The sequence below is a fragment of the Oryctolagus cuniculus genome, chromosome 7, assembly GCF_051225735.1.
Source record: "Oryctolagus cuniculus isolate XC-2025 breed Fujian yellow rabbit chromosome 7, ASM5122573v1, whole genome shotgun sequence".
Taxonomy (NCBI): Eukaryota; Metazoa; Chordata; class Mammalia; order Lagomorpha; family Leporidae; genus Oryctolagus; species Oryctolagus cuniculus.
Window position 1 is genome coordinate 98,315,439 of NC_142873.1, and position 20,210 is coordinate 98,335,648.

The following is a 20,210-nucleotide window of genomic DNA, read 5'->3' on the forward strand; positions in this document are numbered from 1 at the left end:
AAGTAGGACTTCTGGGTGTTGGTCATGTTCAATGTCTTCATCTAGGAACTGAGTAGGTTCAATCTGAAAATTTGTTGAGCTGTATGTTTATAACACATGCAGAGCTGTATACATTTGTATGAATCCAATACTCAAATAAAAAGTGAACAATATGTTAGCCTATATCTAACTTATTACTTCATACTCCAGATCTATATGCTTGTCTCTATTAAAGTAATTCCCATGCCATCTTTTCATTAGCAGAATTCGGATCTGTATATTTGGTTTTCTGCTTGAAAATGCTACAGCAGTTCTCTATTTTCATTCATCACACTCCACCTCTCCTTTTACTGGTAGATTTTCATATTCCACTTCAGGTAGAAAGCCTTTTAGATCAACTTATTAGGCCAAGAAATGTTACTGCTTATGTATTGCATTTTTCAGTATGGTCTTTTAAGATTCTAGCATTGAAAACATAAATATATTTATTTACATAGTTTAAACACCCTAAAATACAACACAGTCATCAAAATTTAAAATAATAATTAAAATGTTCCTTAAAAGTCTGAGATATTTTATAATATTCAGTTTCAACTCTAGTTTCAATACAGTGTACACTGTTCCTTGCCAACTGAAAATCTGTTCTCCTTCTGAGTATATGTGTACACAGAATTCACTTATGAGGCACAAGAGATCTTTTTTTTTTTTTTTTTTTTTTTGACAGAGTGGACAGTGAGAGAGAGAGACAGAGAGAAAGAGAGAGAAAGGTCTTCCTTTTTACCATTGGTTCACCCTCCAATGGCCGCTGCGGCTGGCGCACCACGCTGATCTGAAGCCAGGAGCCAGGTGCTTCCTCCTGGTCTCCCATGCGGGTGCAGGGCCCAAGGACCTGGGGGTCCATCCCCCAGTGCACTCCTGGGCCACAGCAGAGAGCTGGACTAGAAGAGGAGTGACCGGGATAGAATCTGGCGCCCCAACCAGGACTAGAACCCAGTGTGTCGGCACCGCAGGCGGAGGATTAGCCCATTGAGCCAAGGCGCTGGCCACAAGAGATCTTAATAGCAATGACAGACATGCTAATATACCTTCTGAATGTCTCTAGCTACTTTTGCCTTTAAATGAAGTATTTTGTTATCAATAAACTTTCTTTTTGAACCATTATTACTACCACTGCTGTCACAACTAAAATATTAATTATAGGTCCTTATTTTGTGCTGGCTACTGTTCTCAGCAATCTGCATGTATATTTTCTCAGTTGCCCTTTACAACCTTTGTGAAGTAGAAGTTGCTGTTATCCTTATTTTTAAAGTGAAGAATTGTAGCTAAGCAAGATCAAATAACTTGCACAAGGTCAAAAAACATGATTTGATTTAAACCCAGGTGTTCTCACACCAGAGGATAAGCTATCAGCACTTTGACTTCAAGTCAGCTTATACTAAAGCACTAATCATTGTTTCTCTTACACTTGTCTAGCATAGCATAGGCATTATCAGAAAGCAGGTTAGATCTTAACAAATATTCCTTATTTTTCTTTATTTCTATTTCTTCTTTTTGCAAAAAAGTTGGATCCACAAGATTCCCTTATACAAGAAACACAGACTAGCTCTGATCCATTCTGTTGTTTATCACATTTTTCCCCTAATACCTAGAAGTGGATCAGTTCATTCCCTTTTCAAAGGGCCAATAGTGAGAATGCCTTCATCTGTAGCCCAGGAGTTGCTTTCTCTAATGATGGTCTATTGGACTCTTTGATCCAAATCCCCAGAGACTCAAATACAGTCTACAGAGGAAATTCAAGTGTACAGGTTATGCAAGCAAAGGAATTATTGATGCATCAACATAATTTATGCACATACTTCAATGTATCGCTATAGAGATGCAATGATTAAAAAAATACCTCTTTCATAAGCCCACATCAAACATGTCTGCTCATCTTTTTCACCACTAGACCTGCTGGGATCACAGGCTACTAGATTCATATCAGCTCCATTATCCAGTAAGAACTGAACCAGGCGGATGTGACCATGGTAGCAAGCAGAATGTAGTCCTGTAATAGGAAAGTAAGAGACTGAAAGGAGAAAATGGAAAAACTGCACCTTGATTTTTCAAAAGACAGTCATCACTACATAACAGCATTGTTTCCAGAAATTTAAAATAATAATTGGTTCTTTAACAATTCTATTACCGAACAAAGAAGACAATACTTTAAGCAAGAATATTATCTTCTAGTCAATCTTTTATATAGACCATATTTTCGTCAGTAGAAGTTGTAGTATTTCTATATCTACTGCAATTATCAAGAACAGATGTTAGCATCTTTATATACATAAAAGGATGAGGACTCCAAGCAGATCTATTTCTTATGCAGCAAACCAAAGGCAGGACAGTTTTTGTTCAATCTATTCCTGGTACAGGCCTTCAAGGAATACATTGAGAAAACATAATATAATGCAAGCGGCCAGCCCTGTGGCGTAGTGAGTTAAGCCGACACCTGCAAAATGGGCATCCCATGTGGGCGCCAGTTTGAGACCTGGCTGCTCCGCTTCTGATTCATCTCTCTGCTATGGCCTGGGTAGAAGTAGAAGTAGAAGATGGCCCGAGTCTTTGGGCCCTTGCACCTGGGTGGGAGACCCAGAGGAAGCTCCTGGCTTTGGATCAGCGCAGCTCCAGCCATTGTGGCCAATTGGGGAGTGAACAAATGGATGGAGGGCCTCTTTCTCTCTCTGCCTCTTTCATGCTCTGTGTAACTCTTCCAAATAATAAATAAATCTTTAAAAAAATAATATAACACAATAATAAAACTGACTGAAAGTCAGTCTGCTTTTATGATCACCATTCACCATCAATTCTAAATTATATCAACCCACATCCACTCATCTAGGCCAATTCTGGTGCTGCCTCCTCTAAGCACACCACCAATTTTGAGCATCGGTAATTATCAGGAGCTGTGTGGCCATCTTACCAGTGTGGCCATCCCTTCCTTGGTGGTTGATGTTTATGACATTCTGATCAAGAAGGAATTTAACCAGGTCAATGCTTTTGCCATAGGTACAAGCACTGCAGAAACACAAGAAAAAAAAATACTTTCTTTTTGGATTGAATTATTTCCTCCCCAAATTCATATGGTGAAGCCGTACTTCCTATAGCCTCAGAATGTGACTATATGTAGGAAAAGTGTCTTTAAAATGCAATTAAGTTAAAACAGAGTCATTAGCACCTGCACTAATCCAGTGTAACTGGTGTCATTATTAGAGGCATAGAATACAGATGACACAGAGGGAGAAGGATGTGAAGGCACAGTGAGGTTGCCAACTTCAAGCCAAGTAGAAAGGCTGCAGAAGCAAACAGCCTTGATATTAGACTCCAAACCTGCAGAATTACGAGACAATAAATTAAAAAAAAATTGTAAACCAATAAGTCTGTGGTATTTTGATAAGGCAGCCTTAGCAAACTAATACAGCTACTCTAGGTGTTATTGTGTATATTAAAGTACCAAAGAGGCAACAGAGAGAAGGAAGGTGGGATTCAAGGAAGACCTGGTTAAAAGGAACTAAGCAAAATCCATCAAGGGTAAATAAAAATATGTACATACTATAGGGATAAAATACTGAAGATTTATACCTTTAGGCCATCAAGAAAAGACTTATATAACATTCCTTGTATTTTCTTACTTGCTTTATATATTTGGCACTCCAGTATGTAAGTGTTATTTCTCTTGCTGGATTGAACTCTTTTTCATTATGTAATGACCTCCCTGGTCTCTTTTTAACCTTTTTGATTTAAAATGCATTTTATCTAACAGAAGTATGGCTACTCCTGCTTTCTTTCAGGTTCCATTCCTATGGGACATCTTTTTCTATCCTTTCACTTTTAATCCATGTGTATCCTTAGAAGTGAAGTGAGTTTCTTATAAGCAACTTATATTTAGATCCTGTTTTTTAATCCATTTCATCACTCTATATCTTTTTGAAAAAAATGTATTTATATAGGGTGAAAATGTTATGTATATCATATACACTGATTTAGGAGTGATCCTTCATACCCTACCCTCCCTAATGCCCATGATGCCAACCTCCCTCCTCTTCTTTCTTATTTTTTCTTTTAATTTATACAAATGACATGTTTTCAGTTTATAATCATAAGCTTAACCCTCCATTAAACTAAAGATTTCAACAGATAGTAGAAAAGAAAAAAAACACTGTTCCTCAATAGTAGAGACAAAGAATGTAAAAAATTTCATGTTTTTCGATTTGGTGGTTTATTCCATGACATTTAAGGTAATTATTGACATATAATATATTTTTTCTTACCTTATTTGTTTTTATTTATATAAAGGGGACAGATTTCATGTGAACAGTTTTAAGAGCATAATGATACTTTCCATGCTACAGTCCCTGCTTCCCTCACTTCTACCCTTCCTCCTCCTTCCTTTCCTGTTTTTCTTTTGACTACTTACAATGCCATACTTTCAATTTATTTTATAATCACAAGCTTAACCCTCCACTAAATAAGTAATTCAATAAGTAGTAACTAGAAACAGTACTGTTCCTGGTGGTGGTACATGCCAAAAGTCTGTGTCATCAGGGCACAGGATTCTGCCCAATATTGGGACAAGTCCAGAGACTCCATCCTTGAGCACTGGACTAATGATAGAAACCATTCGGATTTGCCTAACACTCAGCTTTATCAACCCAGCATTGATTTCCATGACACAGTCCTTTTGGTCTCTTGCTGTCTGCTCAAATTTGGAGGTGAAAGAAGGGTGCTAAAGTCAAACTGCAAACTGGTCACACCTGGGTCCCACCATTCCTGAGCCCCACGAATGCAGTGAGTGACACATATGAAAAGGAGTCTGACTCACCAGAACACAGGTGTTTACCTGATGCAGGCAAATCCAGAGGCTGAGCGTGTGGGCACTGGCTAGTGGCAGAGGTCTTTGGGATTTGATCTCTTGCTGGATCTTGGTGCAGTAGACCTGACTTTGAGCTCCAAGGTGTGGTCCTGAGGTCTCTCCCAGGCCTATCAGCAGGACTACAGTTTTTCTTTCTGCTGACAGTTGGGAGAGGGTGGCTGGAGGTCATTTGGGTATGGAAGTTTCAAATATTCACTCCATGCCTAGGGACCTGGGGGATCAGCTGGTGGACTCAGCCTGACTGAAGGTCTTCCACAGAGGGCCTGGCACTGGTATCCAGTCCACTCTTGCGCTCCTAAATGGGCGGTGCCTTTCTACACTGCACTGACCAGAGCTGGGTAAACAGTGACACAGGGCACTCTCTTGCTTGCTCTCAACAGTGCAAATTGTAATCACAAGACAGGGCACTGTGGTCCGTTACGTGACCTCTGTAGATCTTGGGAAGGTGACTTTGGGTATGTTCATACTAAGCTGTTCATGTTGGTTGTCTGCAGGGATGTGGTTGCAGGATATTATTATCCAGTCGCCATCTTGGCTATACATCTAAATGTATGTATTTGTATATGTGTGTGTATCTACATAGGTGTATATATGTTTATGTAAACTATGACAGAAATGCATTGGGTGCTTATTACGTGCTTATGATGTGAACATTATAAAATTTCTATTCTGAGTGAATTCCTTATATAAAAATTTTATAAATATATGCCTAAGGTAAATAGATTTAAAATATTAGTCTGTTACTCTTGGTAGTCAACAGGCTTACACAAAATAAAACAAATGTGTCTACATTTTCAACTCACTTCACCAATCTTATAGACAAGTTTTTGGAGGTGAAAGTCACCCTTAAATTATAGCAGGCTTCAATTTATTTGCTTATAGTAGCAAAATGATTTGAAAACTCGCCTGATGTATGAGCTTTAACAGGCATGACATAATGGAAAGAGAGGATAACAGCAACCCATCCATCTCTGCTCTGCCAATTTTCCCCGTTAGGGACAGGCTCCAATGATCCATTCTGATTATGGTATGATCTGAAGAGTTCTTACATCTGTTCTGTTATTGAATGTGTAGAAAACAGACAAAATATTTTGGTAGTAGAACACGAAGACATGCAAAAAGCATAAGATATGGAATTAGGAAGGCTTTTATTGTATTTTTTTTCTAACCATAAGAAACTTTGACAATTTTATTACCTTCCTGAACCTCAGTTTCCTCATTTGAAGAAGATACGTAATAAATCCAACTTCATAATATGGTTGTGAGGATTAAAAGAAAAATGGATGCAAATCATGTGGCACATAGTCACTGCAGTTTTTTTTTTTTAACTTTTCTTTTTGCTGACCTCTTTCATTGATAAAAAAAAACCTGGAAATCCATTTGAAATTTGACAGGGTGATGTTTTATGCAGAATCACAAGCTTAATTTAGTTCAGTATAAAAAAAAGGTGTCTCTTCATTTTGCTATTCATCAGAGAAATACAGACATTACATAAACAACAGATTGGTCTCAAGTATCTCTTTCAGTCAGAGGTGGTGAAATAGTGAAGAAATAGGTAACATGTAAGTAAATGCACATTCAAGATTTACTAAGTTCAAATTGCTGTGCTTTCATTAAACAGCAAAATAGTTACTCATTCAAATGAGAGCTCTAAATTTTATAAGACATCTGCCTTCCTTTGGATATTATAGGAAGCTATGGTTTTGAGTTATTAACAACTAACTTTTTTCATTCTTTCCTTCTTTCTTTTTGTTTTTTTCATGCTTGAAACTTTTCCAATCCTACATCATCCTTCACCATGCTTGTAGAGCATCCTGTAAAGGACTCTCATATATTCCTAGGAAAGAGCTAATGCCTTCTTAGGTATCACAGTGGCCATCCTGAGTAGGCTTTTACAGGCTGACAGATGGATGTCTCAGATAGGTAGACACATTTGCACATCCGGTTTAAGTGGTAAGGAAAAAGTGTCACATTTGATGCTGATGAATTCTGGTAATGAGATTCTTGGAGGAAGAGGATTACGGGCACAGCCCTTGCTGGCAGCTTTCCACAGAGTGAAGAGGAATAGAAGCAATATGCTTACAGATGTTGATATGCCTGTTGCCTTGGCAACATCAGACCCTGTCTTTGTGGCTGCTGCCAGGAACATAGCATCTGGCTGCAGCCCCATCTGTTGTACTGACTGCAGCATCTGCGTACACCTTTTCTTCTGTGCATCTAGCTTGAGCTCCTTGTCCTTTGCTCTACCTCTGCTATCGTTCTCTGATTACAGCATCTGCCACTATTTGTTCTTGCTTTATGTACACAACTTAAGGTGCTGTAGGGCGTCAGCTAAGTTTAGGGTTATTGCACTGAAATATTCTTTTACCTGTGAAAAGCTGTTTCACTGAAGATATTTTCCTTAGTCAGACTTTCTGTTCCTGATATTTGAATGATTTCCTTAGCAACGTCAAATTTGCCATTGTAGCATGCCCTATATTTGGAGAAAATATTTTGTTAGTAAGAGAGCACATACAGCATATTTAGCTGACCTATGCAATGCTAGAGAATACTCACAAGTGCAAAGGGGTGTCTCCGTAGATATTAACAACATGGGGTTGAACTGCCAAGTCACTTTGGAGCAGGTACTTCACTATATCATGGTGTCCAAAGCGAGAACAGAAGTGGAGTGGGACATGGTCTTCATTATCCTGAGCATTCACTGTCAGCAGCAAGAAAGAGAAAGGTATATTAACAGGAGTCCTCTGTTTCTCACCCTTCATATGTGTAGTGCCATGGACATTTCTAAGTGCCTGAGAGACTCCTGGAAATTGCCAATTAATGATAATAATAAAGGAAATTAAGTGCAACCAATTAAAAATGTCATAATTCTATTCTATTGCCTATTACCACATTAAACAGGCTTTCTTCAAGCTCTCATAAATTCCATGGAATGCATCACATCAAATCTACCTTGAATAATGGAATAGAATAGTTCAGGAAACTCATAAGCACACAGAAGGAACTTGTGGCCTTATTTCCATGAGAACCTCATTTCAAAAAATTTATCCCCCTCAAGGATGTGAAAAACTATAGATCATGGCTAATGCATCATTCCCAGAGATATCTGTTCATTAGGTTTAGTGGGACCTGTTAGGAAGTTCTGTTGTATCCCCTCAGCTGAGAAGTATCATACCACGCTATACAAAGCAAGGTCTAATGAAAAGAAAAAAGCGCTTTAGGGCAGCACAAACCTTATTAATTACATCACTTTCAGGCAGGTCATTTAAAATCTATTGTCCACTCCATCATGGATACTTGTCATTTTCTTTGGACCACACATACTCACAATTTCATAGGATATGTGGGAGTTCCCCAGACTGCAATTACCAACAAGAAATCAAGATCATGTTCTACAACAGAATCTGAGAATGTGCTTTCTGAGACTCCTTTGCATCTGGGGTACAGGAAAAGCAAAGGGTGACCATATGTTCCTATTTAGACTTGTTATCCTGAGATAACTCTTTTTTTTTTTCTTTAAATATTTACTTATTTGAAAGGTGCAATTGTGGAGAGAGGGGGAGAGAGAGAAGGAGAGAGAGAGAGATTTTCTTCTGACTCATTCCTCAAATGGCCACAACGGCCAGGACTTGGCCAAGCCAAACCTAGGAACTTCTTCCAGATCTCCCACATTTGTGGCAATGACCCAAGGACCCAGGCCATCCTTTTCTGCTTTTCCCAGGCCTCTAGCAGGGAACTGGATTGGAAGTAGACAGCTGGAACTTGAACTTCTGCCCACATGGGATGCTGAAATCACAGGCAGAGGCTTAGTCTGCTCTGCCATAACACTGGCCCCTCAAGATAGTTCTCAATAGTGACACTTTTACTTTTAATAGTTCCCTGGTTTGGACACCTAGCCATAGACTCCTCCACTCAGTAAGTCATATCTGACTTTGACTTTGGAGTTAATGATACAAAAAAGCAAGGCTTAATCTATCCTGGCAGTGTGGTAATATCTCCATCCAACTTCTAGGGTACCACTTCCAATTACAGATTCAGTATCTTGCATTATTGATGCAGAAGCACAAGTGTTGATGTGTATGTACTGGAGTGACCATATTTCTTCACAAGACCAGTTTGGGATGTGATTTTTGATGTTGTTCCTCATTAGGAATATTCCTATGACAATAATTTTACCCTGTTCCAGGGTAGATTTTGCCTGCTACTTGATATCCTTTAATATATTCCTTTTATGTTTACATTAGAACAAGTTAGTTTCCAATGCCTGAAGGTAAGAAAATGACTGATATGCTCTCATGCCTTTACAAGTATTTAATAATCGCTATGCAATAGCCACTGTATTAGGTGTTAGAGGTGTGATGTCTTATCATTAACAATGGTTGTAATAATGCCAGAGTTGCAAGGATACTGAAGGCATTAAAGGAGATCATGATGGAAAGCACATAGCATGATGCTTGTCACTTTATCTGTTTACTAAATTTCCCCTTATAAATGTACTAAGTGCTGAATAAAAAATATCTATAAATACAAAGAGTCCATACCCTCAAACACTTTACAGTCTAGTTTAACAATTAGTCATTACAGCTCTGGAGAAAGAATAACTGATGTCCAGACTGTTCAATTATTAGTATGGCTTTAAGTAAATTTTTAAAACTAAAATAATTCGATCTCTGATGTTTAACCATTTTCTTTATTATTTATCCTACTTTACACAAATTTATTTATTACTTAATCACTTCATAGACCTGAAGGAATTGAAAGAAACTAAAATATAAAAAAAAATGTAGAGCAGGAAAGAAAAACAAAAGATGGTAATAATTACATGTAAAAATGTGTACATTGGTATAATCATCATATAACAATTACCGACCACTGATTTGGGCCTTGTAGATGCTAAATGTGGGACAACCATTCTCATTTCATTGCCCTGTAAGATCTTCAGCCAAAGGGAAGTCTTTAACAAAGTTGCAGAGCTTCTCTTCCTGAGGCTGGCATTGAAAATGAAACCTTTCCATCTTTTTTATTAATGAGAAGCTCAGAAAGATCTCTATTCTTCAGAAGAACATTCCTGGTTCTTTTGATTCTCTTCTTTTTTATGATACATTTCCTTTGTTCACATTCTGTTCGAGGCCGGGGAGAATCGATGCTGTGTGTCAATGCTTGAGGAGTTGGGAGTGCAGGGCATCTGGAGGTTGCTGTCAGCACTCTTGAGGTCCAAAAGAGGAGTGGTAAAGCAGCACGCACTGCATTCTCCCATTAATTCATAACTTACCTCTGGCCATCCGCAGCCCCACCCAACATTATTCTTCATCAATTGAATCAATAAACTAGAAAGTAGGTTATCTACTCTGTGAATTATCTGCAGTGGCCTAGACATTGTTCCCATCAAAGATGTAAATACCAACCGAAGGTACAAGCCAAGAGAAACATGGGGTCAGATGTAAAGTTTATGTTTATACACGTGCATTTTTGCCATAGTAATTGTGATCTACTTAATTTTATCTTGGACTAATTTGCAAAGACAAAAAAAGTATGTATTGTTCTCTTATCTCAGGAAAATGAAATATATGTATGATATTCTATTTGCTCTACCAACATCTCATTGAGAATTTTAATAAAGGAGACTTTCAAACAAAGTAATACATGTGCATCATTATTAGGAAAACATTATTGCCTAATCTTCTACTTTGAATAAATCAAGTGTTTAGTAATGTCTTTGGAAAGAAAGATTATTGAATGGGTGGGTGGATGCTGCTTCTTATTTATTTCTGCTTATTGACAATAAAGATTAAATAAAAAATTGCAGATTACCCCATCAATATCAGCAGATCCCAGAGCCTTTTTAATATAATTCCCAATGTGTCTTAAATAAAAATTAAATAACAAATCCATGCAATAGTTCCAATATGACATATTTGAAAAAAAAACCAACATTTTCTCTTACTGGGCATGCCTTTGAATTTTTTTGTGGCTTTTTGAAATCAGTTCTTTCAAAAGAATTGTGTTATTTAAAAAATTTAAAACAATTAATATTTAATTGTTAATTTAAAAATAAATTAAATTTAAACAATTTAAACATTTAAAACATAAAACAATTAAAATTGTGTTATTTGATGATCTGATGACAAAAATTTATAAATTCGGAATTTAAAAGCTTTTCACTTTCAACTTTATCAAAGTGATAAATTTTGAGGATTTTTTTTTTTTTTTTTTTTTTTTTTTGACAGGCAGAGTGGACAGTGAGAGAGAGAGACAGAGAGAGAAAGGTCTTCCTTTGCCGTTGGTTCACCCTCCAATGGCCGCCGCTGCAGCCGGCGCACCGTGCTGATCCGATGGCAGGAGCCAGGATCCAGGTGCTTTTCCTGGTCTCCCATGGGGTGCAGGGCCCAAGCACCTGGGCCATCCTCCACTGCACTCCCTGGCCATAGCAGAGAGCTGGCCTGGAAGAGGGGCAACCGGGACAGAATCCGGCGCCCCAACCGGGACTAGAACCCGGTGTGCCGGCGCCGCAAGGTGGAGGATTAGCCTATTGAGCCACGGCGCCGGCTTAAATTTTGAGGATTTTAACACTATTATTTTTCCTTATGGAATCCAGCAATATATTGACCTTTTCTACCTCATTCAATAGACAATATATTTCTCATTTTTCATGGCCCTAAGGCATAGAAGGGAGCAGACAAGAGATTTAAAACATACCCAAATGAATAGGTCAGCCTCCCAAACACACTGAACTAAAGAGGCTGCTTTCAGAATCATATTTTGCCTGATTTTGTAACCTGAATTTATTCTCATTCATGACATTCTGTTACCATGGAAACATACTGTAAATACTGAATTTCATATTGTAATCCTTTAGAGGTCATTCATTTGATCGTACCCTTAAATGCATTTACAATATACGAAGTCCAGATCTAAAAACAAAAAAAAAATCTTTTTGAGACCCAACTACCTTTTGGAATAAGTGGACTAACTGATAATAAGTGCTACAGCATGTCCATTAGTAAAGCAAATCTTCCAGTCTATTTTCTGCAATTGGTTAAAGTGAAAAAGGGACTTAACTATAAAGTGTATACTAGATAGAAATAAAAATACTTAAAAATTTGACTCATGCTGTCTCTAGTTTTTTTTTTTTTTTTTTTTTTTTTTAAATGATTGAGTAGGAGGGATTTAGTACTTGTGTGAGTCAGGGATAAAATGTTAAAAATTATGTGATATGATACCAGTGTGTAAGGGGGATATGGTTGCTGTACACATTTCAATGCCTTTTACAGAAGAGTCCTTTGATGCCAGAGACATGCTGATCATAAATGACACTCATTTTGACACTACAGAGCTTTGGAGTTGCACAGAAGAATAAAAACCTGAGGTTGGCATTGATAATAAAGAGAAAAAGTGATGCAGTTCCTGACCCCTTGGAAGAGAGAGGTGGTTTTAAAAACACAATTACATGTTCAGTGGTTCACACGGGTATACCTCTGCCTATTCTAAACTAACAGAATGAAAGATACTGCTTAAACAAGGTCCAAGGAACAGCATCCCCTTCGTCCTCGTAACACAGGTTGTTTAAAATAACGCCATAGAGTAGATGCCCTAGCTGTTGCCCACTGGTTTAAAGAAAACAATACAAACCATGTTCATCAAATTTTACAAAATAAAGTGGCCCCTGCTTCCAACAAGGAAAGGGGGAACTTTCCTAGGTTCTTGCCTCAGTTGTCTCTCGAGCCTGTGTGTTTTCCTTGTGAGTAGAAGAAAACATTGATCAGGTTTATTAACCAAAGAGCAATCTGAATTTGGGGCCAAGGAACTAGCAGTTCTAGAGGTTTGACAACCATGTCCTTTTGAAAATGTGTATTGGTTCTGCTGCAAAGGCCAGGAGCTCTCACAGCTGGGCTTTTAATTAGGTCTCTAGGGGGTCAATGCAAGAATGTTGGATATGCCTGAGAGAATTTAATGGCAAAATGTAACTCTGAGTGAATTTGTGTCAAAAAATAAAGCTTGTAAGGAAGAGTGAAAGAAAGGAAAAAAATTAATACATACTTTTAATCAACTTTCTAAAATTCATTTTATAATTTAAAAAACTAAATGTAGAGAGAAATTCTATTATACACTCATTGAGCTGAAGATCTTTACACGTATTTTAAAGATTTTTCTCCAAACTTATCACACTCAAACTTTATTAAAAATTTTCGTAATAATATATCTGCTATTAGGAAGGAATTATGGAAAACAACTGGAATGCTGATATATTTCTGTGGGATTGAAAAATAATATTAACATTTGGAAAGCTGTCTATAAATTTTGTAGAAAGTTAGACAAATATGTACACTTTGGTCCAGCAATTACACACACACACAGAGGCTTATATATATATGTATATAAACTCAAGAGATACATGCATGTATATTCACAAAAATACTTCAATTAGATATGCTGCTAGTGAAACATGAAACATAGTAAGGTGTCTATTATGAGGAGAATTGATGCACAAATTTTAGTAGGAGGGTATTTCAAACAGTTTATAGAAAATTATATTAAAATGTTTATTTGGTGTAAAAAATTTGAAAACCATAAAATAACAAACTATGATTCATCCACAATATGGATACATGTCCAAATTATCTTGTTGAGTAAAAGGAGGCAGTCGCAAAATTATATGAACTTAACAGAAAAAAAAGGTAATCCATGGTGAAAGAAGCCAGAATGGTGATAATCTTCGTGGTGAAGGTTATTTCCTGAGACAGAGGCCCAAGAGAACATTTCAGAATGAAGAAACACTCTCTATCTTGATATGGGTGTGAGTTTACAAATAAGTAAATATTCATCAAGTGATACATTTGATATGTGGGAATATGCGTCTTCTAAATTATACTACAGAAAAAGTAGGGAGTAAGAGAAAGTCAGACTAATTTATATATGAAAATGCCTTAGTTTCTCTGAGCCACATAATATAATTAGAACTGACAAAAGTGTGTACAGGACTATTTACATGTGGGTTTAATAATCATACTATAAGTAATAAATTATGACTTGTGCAACAAATTAGCACATGGATACAGGATTAATCAACTTCAACATTATTCTCCAGTAAATAAGGGAAATATAAGAAAAATGTATGTATTAAGTAAGTGACAGCAAAGATCCTCTAAACATATAAGCTTACCATCTGCCTTGCTGCCTTCCTCCATTAAGAGTTTTGCAATATTGAAGAATCCTTTTGCAGACGCTAGGTGGAGAGGCCTATCTCCAACTTCACCACTTACATTTACATCAGCACCAAATTTCAAAAGGAGGCGGGTAATCTAAAGAATTCATTAATTGGAAATTAGTATCAAAAAGTCAAATAATGCAAAACTTTCAGTAGTATAGGAAAATTCACATCATTTAGACCTCCTGGATTATTCTCACATGAAAGAACAGAAAATCTTAACTCAATTAGCCTAAACAGTAAGGAAAATATTATATCACCTAACAAGAAATTTAAAACTACAGTAACTCCAGGGTTGATCAGTGAACAGCTTGATATCATTAGAATCCCATCATTCTGCTCCACTGTGCTCAATGAATAGGGTGAATCCCCTCATGGTGGCAAGACAGCTGGAACAACTACAGGCATCACCAAACAAGGTGCGGAGGCAAGAGCAAAGGATTACTTCTACATTTTGGAATAACACATCTGCTTTTTTTTTCTTTCTTTAATCTAAAAACTCCTTTCCAGAAATCATCTTCCTCATCTTCTCATAACCTTTTAGCCTGGACATAGGCCATTGGCAACTCTGTAAACCAATTTTTGGGCAAGACCAGAGATTTACTGTGAGTAGGTTTGATTAAGTAATATCTAACACACAGTGTAAAGAGACTAGAGAGAGGGACAGCTTGTGTAAGTACAACCTCTAGAAGAAAACTAAATATTGGGAAAAAATCATGGGTCTGCAAGCAAGAACTATGGAGCATCAGGAAACAGTAATTAGAATGACAATTTATCCCAATCAACAGTGCCTACTACTGACCATACAATGAGAGACGAATATTTTGGGGTTGGCAGTGTGGCTCAACTGGTAAAACCAACGGCCTGCCACGCCAGTATTCCATATGGGCACCAGTTCTAGTAGTGGGTGTTCCACTTCTGACTTTGTTCCTTGATAATGTGCCAAGGAAAGCAGCAGAAGATGGCCCAAATCCTTGGGCTCCAGCCCCCATGTGGGAGACCCAGAAGAAGCTTCTGGCTCCTGGCTTTGGATCAGCTCAGCCCCAGCCACTGAGGTCATTTGGGGAGTGAACCAGAGGATGGAAGACCTCTCTCTCTCTCTCATGCTTTCTGTAACTCTGTCTTTAAAATAAATAAAATAAATGTTAAAAAAAGAAATGAGAGTCAAGTTGGGAATTGATAATTTCTTCTTCTTTTTTTTTTTACAGAAGATCAGTTTAGTATACATTAAGTAAAGATTTCAACAGTTTGCACCCCCATAGAAACACAAAGTGAAATATACTGTTTGAGTACTCGTTATAGCATTAAGTCTCAATGTACAGCACATTAAGGACAGAGATCCTACATGAGGAGTAAGTGCACAGTGACTCCTGTTGTTGACTTTACAAATTGACACTCCTGTTTATGGCATCAGTAATCTCCCTATGCACCAGTCATGAGTTTCCAAGGCTATGGAAGCCCCTTGAGTTCTCCGACTCTTATCTTGTTTAGACAAGGTCATAGTCAAAGTGGAGGTTCTCTCCTCCCTTCAGAGAAAGGTACCTCCTTCTTTGAAGATCTGTTCTTTCCACTGGGATCTCACTCACAGAGATCTTTCATTTAGTTTTTTTTTTTTTTTTTTTTTTTTTTTTTTTTCTGCCAGAGTGTCTTGGCTTTCCATGCCTGAAATACTCTCATGGGATTTTCAGCCAGATTGGAATGCCTTTAGGGCTGATTCTGAGGCCAGAGTGCTGTTTAGGACATCTGCCATTCTATGAGTCTGCTGAGTATCTCGCTTCCCATGTTGGATCACTCTCCCCTTTATTTATTCTATCGGTAAGTGTTAGCAGGTACTAGACTTGTTTATGTGCTCCCTTTGACTCTTAGAACTTTCATTATGATCAATTGCGAACTGAAATTGATCACTTGGAGTAGTGAGATGGCATTGGTACATGCCACCTTGATAGGATTGAATTGGAGTCCCCTGGTATGTTTCTAACTCTACCATTTGGGGCAAGTCAGCTTGAGCATGTCCCAAATTGTACATCTCTTCCCTCTCTTATTCCCACTCTTATGTTTAACAGGGATCACATTTCAGAAGAAGAAGAAATTATCAATTCCCAACTTGACTCTCACTGGGATTAAACATGACAATAGGTCTGATCTGATTTCATCATCATTTAAAAAATCATCTATTATTTTTCACTTTATGTTTCTGTGTGGGAGAAAACTGTTGAAATCTTTACTTAATGTATGCTAAACTGATCTTCTGTATATAAAGAGAATCAAAAATGAATCCTCATGTGAATGGAAGGGGAGAGGGAGTGGGAGAGGGGAGGGTTGCGGGTGGGAGGGACGTTATGGGGGGGGGGAGCCATTGTAATCCATAAGCTGTACTTTGGAAATTTATATTCATTAAATAAAAGTTAAAAAAAGAAAAAAAAAGAAAAAAAAACAACCATAAACTTACTTATTTAAAAAAAAAAAAAGAAAAGGCATTGGACAGAGAGTGACAAAAACTGGGTTTTAGTCTAAGCTCTTTCTTCAGTCTACTTGTGTGACCTAATGGAAGTCTGGATAATGGGTGACAGATCAGAGTTACCTCAAAAGAAGTTCCTAGTGTTATGCATAGCTGGATGGCTATAGTTCACAACAACCTATTATGTATTTTATGAGCAAATAAAAAGCTCCAAGGCTCCAGTCATAAAGTAATGTCAAAGAAGGGGAAATGTTTATTACCCATATTTGATTAGTAAACATTGTACACATATGTTGCAATGTCACACTGTAGCCCATTAATATGTAGAATTGCTTTTAATTAAAATGTTCAAAAAGAAAAAAAAAAGAAATTAATATCTTGAGAGGCAATATAATATAGTGGTTAAGAATTAAGGTCCAGAGACAGACCTAGGTATGAATCTCAAATTTGATTTATATTAGTTTGAGAACATCAGTTAACTAATCTGAATCTGAATTTCTTTATAAATAAATTTGAATAATAATAAGGCTTAATTTATAGTTTGTTGTTACTATTAAATAAGATAATTTCTTTAATATGCATAGCACAATGACTAACACTTAGTATATGAGGGTACTTCAAAATATTAATGGAAATGGAATTGAGAAGTTTATTTTGGTGCAAAAATTTTTTGAAATCAATGCATAGTTATTTCATAATGTGCATGTTTCGTGAACTTTTTGAGGACCTCTTATACGCATCTTTTTTACTTTTAAAAAAATTATTTATTTATTTGACAGATAGAGTTAGACAGTGAGAGAAAGACAGAGAGAAAGGTCTTTCCTTCTGTTGGTTCACCCCCAAAATGGCTGCTACGGCTGGAGCTATGCCGATTGTAAGCAAGGAGCCAGGTGCTTCCTCCTGGTCTCCCATGCGGGTACAGGCCATCCTCCACTGCCTTCCCAGGCCACAGCAGAGAGATGGACTGGAAGAGGAGCAACTGGGACTAGAACCCGGCACCCATATGGGATGTCGGCGCTGCAGGCGGAGGATTAACCAAGTGAGCCACAGTGCTGGCCCCTACTCTCATGTTCTATATATGTTATTTTTAATTATTTTGGTGAATTGAGAAAATATGTTTATCATTCCTGCTTCAGATTTATTGTGTAGACTAGAGGAGGTATGAGCAGGTTTTGCTAAGGTAAAACAGAAATCAAAAAATGAAAAACAATTTTAATTCATTTTGAAAGCCTATTTTTCCCATTTCCTCTCTTTAGTATCAACTTGTCAGTTCCACAAAGTAGGTGTTCATTGTACATAAATTACCCTCTCCAAAGTCATTACCTTCTCTGAACAGTTTCTTCCAAGGTTTTAATTTGGCCAGAGTCCACAGTAGTGTACTGAAGTTTTGGGTTCTTTTCTAGATGTGTGAGTGGGTAGGAGATGGCCATGGTGGCCTTGGCACTGCCCCAATTGGCTAAGATTCCACATCCAAAGCAACAGACAGGGATGAAGTGATGAAGCACTTATGAGTTTCCCTGGGGTTGTTTCCTGAATCCCTTTGAATTTTCACATACACAATTAGGAACAATTTCTTAAACTGGACTTGACCAGCCGTAAGATTTTCACCAGTAATCTCAGTGATCCTAAGCAGTAAGCTAGGTTTCCTCTGTGTCATGAAAACGACAATAGGGAAGTTCTCCTCAATTGTCCTGACCATTGAGATTTTAGCACAAAAGTGCATTCAAGGGTCAGGCATTTGGCAGAACAGTTAAGGCACTGCTTTGGACACTAGCTTCCTATAATGGAGTGCCTGATTCTTCTGCTTCCAGTTCCTGCTTGTTAATCTGTATCCTGGGAAGCAGCAGATGATGACTCAGATACCTGGGTCCCTGCCACCCATGTAGGAGACCCAGACTGAGTTCTGAGCTTTTGCCTGCCTCTTCTGGCAGCCCCAGCTGTTGACATTTGGGAGTGAGCCAGCACGGAGAAGACCTCTATCAGACTCTGTTTCTGTCTCTCTGCCTTCTCAAATAAATTAATAAATTAAATAAAGTGAACTCAAGTTCTAAAACTATTTGGCTTCCTTCTTGGCAGGAAATAGACATGTCTTAGGTAGGAACTTCTCTTTTACAATTTTTATTCATATAAAGAGAACAGATTTCATCGGTACAATTCAAAGAAGCAAAAAACTTCTCTCCTCCCCCCAACTCCCTTCCTTCCTTCCTTTTTTTTCCTTTAATTTCTGGAAATACATAATTTTAGCCCACTCTATCAATACAGGCTTAATGTACCACTAACCATACTAACCATAATATTCAACAAGTAAAAGATATAAAGATCATGGTTCCACAGGAGTATATACAAGGGTTAGAACCAATAATAAATCATAAGATGTATGTTTTGTATTCTATTTTATTTTTTGTACTCTATTCTACTTTTTATATTATATATTCATTCTACATTTTCTATTCTATTTTTTGTATTCCATATTAGCTATTACATATCAGAGAAAGCATGTATTTTATATTTGTCCTTCTGATGGATTCAAGGCAACATATGTGGGACCCGGGGGAAATTATTTCCTATTGATTATAATGGATAAGAGCAAGAGTCATGAAATCTAGTTTATACTTACTAGTTATGCCACCTTGAAAAAACTGACATTTTAATACTTTAGTTTCTTTATTGCTAAAATGAGAACAACAGTGATTCTACATCATAGAGTTGTTGTGAGGACTTAGTAAGTTCTCACCTATAAAGTGGAAAAGTGCCTAGCACTCAAAAACTGTTAGTAAAGACTGTAGCACTGATAAAGAGCATGTATTGTATTCCTTTGTTACTAATGGGTAGATCAAAATTTAATTCATAGGAAATCAGAACAGCAGAAGTTTAATCTCAAGAACCTTGCATTCTTAAGAGCAGATATTTCCGCTTACTTAGACTGCATCAATTCTGATTATGTGACTTCATAATGGACAGATTTAAACTATCTCTGAAATCGATTATCTATTAAGCACTATTATTACATACCTAGGAAATATTGCTCTTGGTACAAAACATCCATTCTTCAATTTAAAAATAAATAAATAAGCAAATGGCAAGGAACATGGCACATTAGGCACATTTATATATTGAATGTACCATTCTCCTTGTCAGCATATTTTAGCAAATGACAATAGCCTCTATAAATTACCAATGAGCTGCCTTCACAAACAGAAAGTGAGTCCCTTATCATAAAAGGGCCATCCACATTTTAGCATAATTTTATAAGACTGTGACAATATTCCCAGGGAAAGTAAACAAATTTAGCTCTCCACCAGACATGCACAAAAGCTCTTTATCTTTCTGCTGGGTTATGAGGTTAATTGCCAAAAAAAGATGACCCTGCAAATAACATGCATTGTGTATATCCTGTTAGTGCCTGCCAATAGAAAAGTATGGAATTTTTCTGTCAGCTGGACTTTTGGAACCCTACTTTCAAAGCATCTTCAGTCCCCTACTCAATGAAATGAGCACCTTCCCTAGCTGGAGGTCACGGTTCATAGATCTGAGAATCACCAAATGTATGCTGACTGGCAGAGAAATAAGGACACAGGATTGAGCAGTACAGGGACACAAGTTAGTATGATTTTCAACTTGAAGCTATTCAGCTGGTGCTGTGGGGTGACCTCCTG

At 37.3% G+C, this 20,210-nt stretch overlaps 1 protein-coding gene across 5 annotated transcripts in view; it reads right to left on the bottom strand.

Annotated features, from left to right (window-relative positions):
• The window catches only part of TNNI3K (TNNI3 interacting kinase), a 355,192-nt gene that overhangs the window by 223,647 nt on the left and 111,335 nt on the right, over positions 1–20,210 (bottom strand). For all 5 annotated transcript variants that reach the window (NM_001204807.2, XM_002715920.6, XM_017345534.4 and 2 more), the window contains exons 7-11: positions 14,052–14,190; positions 7,448–7,592; positions 7,260–7,364; positions 2,942–3,036; positions 1,877–2,026 (exon numbers count right to left, since the gene is read on the bottom strand). In NM_001204807.2, the coding sequence (NP_001191736.1) occupies positions 1,877–2,026; positions 2,942–3,036; positions 7,260–7,364; positions 7,448–7,592; positions 14,052–14,190 (634 nt within the window). The remainder of the gene's footprint in view (positions 1–1,876; positions 2,027–2,941; positions 3,037–7,259; positions 7,365–7,447; positions 7,593–14,051; positions 14,191–20,210) is intronic.